Here is a 6,691-nt window from a genome sequence, read left to right on the forward strand (position 1 = left end):
TGTATTGTCCCTACAAGTCACCCTGTTAGCGTTAGCAATGTGAGCATGGACTAAGACAGGGCTGTACTTGATTCCAGAGCAACTTCCTGTGCTTTCTGTGGTTGTTCAATATGTCTTGTTTCCATTTCTGTAGCTTTTCATTCGTCTTATCGATGAGTCTTGACACAGCTCTCTGCAGCTCCGTAAGTGCCGTGCAGCCTGGTTGGTGACTGGTCTGAGCACCTATCAATCCTTTCTTTTCTTTTAATTTTACTGCGGGTGCGTGTACTCCCTGGAGAGGGCGAGAGGCCGTGAGGGAGCGCAGCGCGGGTGGGTGAGAGACACCTGCATCGTGAAGGCCGCGCTGCAGTCCTTTTCCTCTGCCTCCCCTTCCTGTCGGCATTTCAGGCATGCATGCACACACGCTTGGCATGTTCTTCTAGCTGCTGGGGCTGGGGCTTGAACCACACAGTGAGCTATGTGGGATCCATGGCCGAGTAGCAGGATTGTCCAGGCCGGGTCCCGGCTGGCAGGAGCACCGTGACTCAGGGTTTTGTTGGTGAATAAACGCCTGTAGCTGTCACCCATCCCGAGCCGAAGGAGATTAGCAGGTGCGACTGCCTGTGGGAGGCCTCACTCCTCTGCCCTGCCTCCCGGTCCCCAGGCCGGGCCTGTGCTCGCCTCTGTCAGCTCCAGCGTCCTGCAGGTCTGGCCTCAGCCCCCTGCCCAGCCTCTGGCGGCCTCTGTCTCTTTCTGGTGCTCCGGGTGAGACGCCCTGCGCCACTGAGGCAGAGCTTACCTACCTCTGCATTGCTCCTGCCGTGTGATGCCCCCGAGCCTGAGGGTCTCAGCCCGCCGCCCGGACATCCGAGCCCAGGGTCGGTGTCAGAAGTAGCTTTTGTGGTGAGGTTGAGGGCAACCAGGCATAGGCTCCTGTCAGGAAAAGCAGGGATGGTGTTGGCAAGACATAGGGTGGCAAGGAATGAGGCGGGGACGAGACGGCGAGCTCGGGGACCCGTGGGGCATGAGTGACGGGGCAGCTGCCGGGTCCCATAGGACACCTGGCTGGGCGGCAGGCCTGGGGCACCACGTTGGTTCCTGTGGGCAGAGTGCCGGGGTCTGGACACGGGTACGTCCGCCTGTTCATGCCGGTCACTCGCAGAGGATGGGAGCTCGCCTGGGCGGGAGGTGTGGGCTGGAGAAGCGGGAGTAGATCTGGGACAGGACAGGGGCAGAACCAGGGTAGAACCGGGGCAGCACCGGAGAAGAACCGGGGCTGAACTGGGACAGAACCCGGGGCAGAACCGGGGCAGAACCGGGGCTGAACTGGGACAGAACCGGGGCAGAACCGGGGCTGAACTGGGACAGAACTGGGGCAGAACTGGGGCTAAACTGGGACAGAACCGGGGCTCACCTCTTATGGAGAGCACTCTAGCGTGACTGCAGGACACATGCCTCAGGGTTTTAGAGCCTGTTTCCGAGGGCGGCTGATTGAAGCCTATTGCGCTTAGATGTTTCTTTTGGTTTTTGATAATAGGTTTTCTCTTCTTGCATGACTTAGTATTTTCAACTGAATGTTGGACACTGTGTGAAAAGTTTGAGCAGCTGGATGTTCTCTTCCTCGGGAGGAATTCTGGCCCCTGGCAGGCCCTGGCTTCTGGAGTGCTCACTGGTCAGGGCACCTTAATCTCATCAGGGATGGGGTGACCGCGAGGTTTGGTCCACGCAATGGTGACCTTCCCTCTGGCTTACCCCTCCTGGGCTGTCACCCTGTGGTACGAGTGTTTTTCTGGCCTCCCCAGCTCCTTGTCTGTCCTAGCTGTCCTCAACATCAGCCCGTTAGCCTGCCAGACCAACGCCAGCTGTGGTGAAAGGAGGCCAGAGTCGGGCTTCTTTCCTTTCCTGAACTGTGGTGTCTTTTACCCCCAGTGGAGCGTCTCTGAGCCCCGGACACAGAGTACTTTGTTTCTTCTTTTGTTTGTGTTAAAGAATTACTTTATTTAACTTTCCTTATTTTATTTATTGTACTTATTTTAATTTGACCAGAGAGGGACAGAGAGAAAGAGAGAGAGAGAAAGTAAGAAAGCTAGTCGCCAGTCTGAACTTGAACTGTGGTTGGCCATGTGGGAGTCCAGCGCCTTAACCACCACACCACCTGCCAGCCCCAGTTGTTTAATTTTTCTAGTTATTCTCTGCAGAACAGTTGTCCATCATCTCCTCCACTATTGTAAGAAGCCACTTTCTGATGAAGTGTGATTTGTCTGACCTACCTATTACTCTTGGAATTGTGGTTTTATTTAAAAGATGATTTAACTCTTGCTGTGTAAATAATTCACATCTTTATTGCTTAATTTTTGTGCACACATGCAGTTATTTCCATATGCAGATTTGAAGTGGAATTGTTTTAAAAGTGTGCAAAAGTTTAAAGCTTTTATATAAATTTCTAAATTGCCTTCCCCATATCGTACTAATTTATACTTCATCAACAGTAAATGAGATAAACTGCCTTTTTAATCTCTGTCTATTAAACTTCATAAGTGTGTATGCATTTTCTTTCCCTCCTGCAGGCACGTGCTTTAACACCTCAAACTGCAGAAACAGATGCCGTCCGGTTTTTGGTTGGGACGCAGTCTCTTAAATATGATAATCAGGTAACTATTCTTGATGAATGTGTACATGCTAATTACCGAGTCTATTCTTGGCTTATAACCATTTTGCTCTTGATTTTTCAAGCAACATTCGAGAGAAAAATTAATGCCACACAAACAAAATAAAACTTTCATTGGATTTAAATATATCGTTTCAAAGCAGTGAGATTTCCCAACTACACGTCGGGCTGAGTCCAGCAGCTGTCTGCCCTCCGCTGAGCTCTCCTCTCGTGGCGTGTCTGGGCTCTGTGGCCGTGCAGGTGACTGCGTGAGTGATGACCAGTCCCACCCTTCCACCTGGGCTGGCAGGTGGCCGCTTTCTTTGCTTGGACAGTCGCTAGCTGAGCCCCACCGAGGTCACAGTCCCACTGTCACCGTGCTCTAGGTGGGCACTGCCGTTCAGTCCCTGTGAGCTACAGGGCTGTGCTCCCGGCCGTTTGGCTGCTCGCGAGCTCTGGGCAGCTCAGGCCTCAGCTCCCACCTCGACCTTGAGCCGGCATCACCCTGCTGGACGTTGCCCTCGTGCTCAGCTGGGGGTCGCTGCTGCTGTACACCCCTTGGAGACGCCATGGAGGCTGCAGAGACGTTCGTGGTGCTCGGCATCGGAAGGTGGTGTGTGAGGCTGTCGGGAGTGGTCCAGGTGTCCACCGGTAGCAGGACCACATGGGGCGTGGCATTAAGGTAGGACTGGGACAGTCTTCCAGGCCGTTAGGGTAGAGCCAAGTGTCACTGTCATTTGCCAGCAAGGCATGGTCACTTCGGCAGCTAACTGGTGATGTGTGTCCAGGCCTTTACAAATAAGTATTCTCAGTGTTTAACCGTAGTCCCCGCAGCTGAAGCCTGGGGACAGCCTTGTCCACACAGCCACCGAGAGAAGTTACGACAGCACTTGTGGTAGAGGTTAGAGGCACCAGCCCATCGAAGCGTGCGGACAGTGCGGACGAGGAGGGGTGGCGGCGGGCGGAAGCCGTGGCCGGCAGGTCTGGCTCCTGAGTGGAGCAGGGTCAGCACACGCCACGTCACCACCTGCCAGCGCCCATCCTGGCGTCATGTCGCTGGGTGGTCAGCGCTGTTCCCTGCGGTGTGAGGAAGCCGGGGGTGAAGTCCCCATGTGGGGACTAGGCTGAGGGGGCAAACCTGGAGCCAAGGGTCACGTTCAGGAGACGAGGTGCACAGCGCCAAATATCTTCTCTGACTCTGTCCCGTGCGCTCATGCAATGCTGCTTTTCTCTTGGGGAGGGGTGTAGACAGGAATCCTCTGTTTTCACAAACAGCACCCTTGTCTACCCCTGAGGGCCAGAGGACCTGCTGTGAGGACAGCCGCCCTCCCCACCCTGCCCCCGTGCAGGGGGTGTTCCCTTCACTCTGGTTCCCGGTACCATCTTCCCGGCGCCCACGTGCCTATCATGTCACCAAAACAGTCACCAAACTGCTCCCTGCAGGGAGGCCCTGGAGGGGGAGTGAGCCCAGCATTTTGCCCCTGCAATGCCATAGGGACGGGCCTTGGTTCCAGCATTTTCCAAAAAGCCTGTTATCACCAGGAGCCTTGGCAGTTGCCGGTGTTCACCGGCGTCCCTGCCTCCTGTCACCCCCTCTGACCTCTTTCTGTACACAGACTGGGGGTGGGTACACTGCAGGCCTCTGTGAAAGTATTCTGTGTTGTCATCCCCGGTGTCCTTCCACTCGGTATTTCCGGTTACCGCTCCCCGTACTCACGGTGGAGCAGGTGCAGGTGAGAGGGGTGGAGGGAGCGGCCTGCGTGGGCTGCTTGTGCCCGATGCCCCTCCTTCAGGCCCGTTGGGGCCCAGCCCTTGTGTGTGGCCTGCGGTGTTTCAGGCTGGTGGGCCGGGTTCGAACTGCAGTCACCAAGTGGACGCAGCTTCTTGCTTTGCTCTGTTTTCCTTCATCATTATTTTTTTTAGAGTCTTTTTTGCTATAGGGCACCAGGGCTCACTGGAAAACAGAGAAACAGAGACAGAAAGTGAGACTCACCCCCTGGGGGATGGCAATGCTGCAATCCCTTCTCCTCTTTGGACCTTGGGCACGCACACACCTGACCTGAGTTCTTTTTTTTTTTTGCTATAGGGCACGTGCTCTTGCCAGAAAGACAGAGAGACAAAAAGCAAAAAATTGCCCCCCAGTGGGGATGGCCACACCACAATCCCTTCTCCATTCTCCTCTTGGGATCTTGGGCATGCACGCATATGTGTCCAGCATGAGTTTAAGCCACCAGGTCCAGGACTCAAACTACGGACAACTACATGGGAGTCCTGCGACGTAGCCATTACACCAACTGCGGGTCTCACCTGACATGAATTTTAAGCTGCCGGGTCCGGGACACGAACTGTGGTCAACTTCGTGGGAGTCCAGTGACATAACCATCACGTCATCTGCTGGCCCCTGTTTTTTTGTTTTTGAAAAAAGGTTGTTAAAGGATGTGTGTGTTTGCCAGAGAGACAGGCGGGAGGAAGCAGCCCTGGGGATCATCTGCAATCCCCTTCCCACTCCTGCCCATTGGCGTTTGGGTCATGTGTACACACGTGCTTGGTGTGTTTTTCATGCCACCAGGGCAGGATCGGAGCCCCAGTGAGCCATGTGGAAGCTGGCTCCCTTAGCACTGGCCACAGGGTGGCCCCGGGCACCCAGCTTCTCTGAGCAGCATGTTTGTTCCCTCCTTGGAGCTTCCCTGGTCCCTGGTACGCTTGTGTGTGTGCAGCTCCTCAGCAGCCGTCCGTGGGGGGTTCTGTGTGGATTCCGCCGTGGCAGGCTCCCTGGGAAGTGCTGGCACCAAGAGGGACACACAGGCCCCGAGCCCCGCAGGTCACAGTGGACAAGGCCCGTTCCTGGGACATGGAAGGGGTGAGCTGGCTGCGGAGGTCCTGGGGTCTGAAGGCCTCAGTTGACAACAGGTATCATTGCCCCTTCGATAGGTGAGGACGCTGGCCCTAAGCCGTTACGTGGCACGTGGGCGGTGCTGGGGCTTAAACACACACGAGCCTCGTCTCCAGATCACTCTCTGTGTCCTGGGTGTGGCACCAGACGGCATCGGTGTTGCTTGAAGTTTGACTACGTATATATGTATATGTATGTATGTATATATATATATATTTAAAGAATTATTTAATTTTATTTATTCATTCCTTTTATTTTAATTTGAGCCTCCCCCCCACACACACCCACACCCACACATACACAAACAGGGAAAGTGAGAAAGCAAGCTGCCAGGCCCAGTACTCGAACTGTGGTCAGCCATGTGGGAGTGTCCAGCACCTTAACCACCATACCACCTGCTGGTCCCTGAAGTTTAACTATATTAAAAAATTTTGCCATAGGGTGCACGCACTTTCAGAGAGAGAAACAGAGAGGGAAAGTGAGAAATCTCTCCCCTGGGAATGGGCACGCCACAGTCCCTTTTTCTCCACTCCCCCCTTGTGACCTTGGGCATGCACACACATGCACTCAGAGTGTATTTCAAGCCACCGAGATGGGACTCGAACCGTGGAGTGGGCCCGGTGGGATCCTTCTCCTTAGCCTCCATTTTGCAGTGGGACTGTAAGGCCTGTGGCCTGTGCTCCTGTCGGAATGACGCCTTTGTGCAGGGACACATTGCTGTGCAGTTGGCTGAGGGCCTGGCAGCTGCGGAGTAACAGACGCAGAGGGTGGGGTAACTTGCAGGGTGGCGGGAGGGTGAAATGGGAGCAGGCAGGAGTGGAGCGAGTCCTGGTTGTGGTGCCTCCTGTGAGCTCCAGGGCTCAGTCCTGGGCCCCGCCTTAACCTCCCAGTCCCTGAGCTCTGCGAATGCCCTACTTTGAGTGCTTGTCCTCCTCATCCCGTTTCTGTGGGTCCACACGTGAAATGTGGGGGATGCATTTGCACCCCAGCTCCTATGTACGTGGTGCTCTGTGTTCCTGCCACAAGACGAGGTGTCCTGGGGCGGGGCAGCTCTGTCCCAGCCCTGGCCTGCGGCCCCCGCCCCGCGGCCCCGGCCCCGTGGCTCCCACGAGAGCAGTGGTGTGGTGGAGCACATGTCCTGGAGGTGTGGCAGGTGGAAACGTGCCCCCACC

General features: G+C 55.4%; 1 protein-coding gene across 3 annotated transcripts in view; it reads left to right on the forward strand.

Moving 5' to 3' along the window:
• EIPR1 (EARP complex and GARP complex interacting protein 1) overlaps window positions 1-6,691 on the forward strand; it is a 90,146-nt gene that overhangs the window by 3,967 nt on the left and 79,488 nt on the right. For all 3 annotated transcript variants that reach the window (XM_027773828.1, XM_006153525.3, XM_027773829.1), the window contains one exon: window positions 2,547-2,630. In XM_027773828.1, coding sequence (XP_027629629.1) covers window positions 2,547-2,630 — 84 coding nt within the window. Of the gene's footprint in view, window positions 1-2,546; window positions 2,631-6,691 lie in introns of those variants that run through there.

The sequence above is a fragment of the Tupaia chinensis genome, unplaced genomic scaffold, assembly GCF_000334495.1.
Source record: "Tupaia chinensis unplaced genomic scaffold, TupChi_1.0 Scaffold000377_5, whole genome shotgun sequence".
Classification (NCBI taxonomy): domain Eukaryota; kingdom Metazoa; phylum Chordata; class Mammalia; order Scandentia; family Tupaiidae; genus Tupaia; species Tupaia belangeri.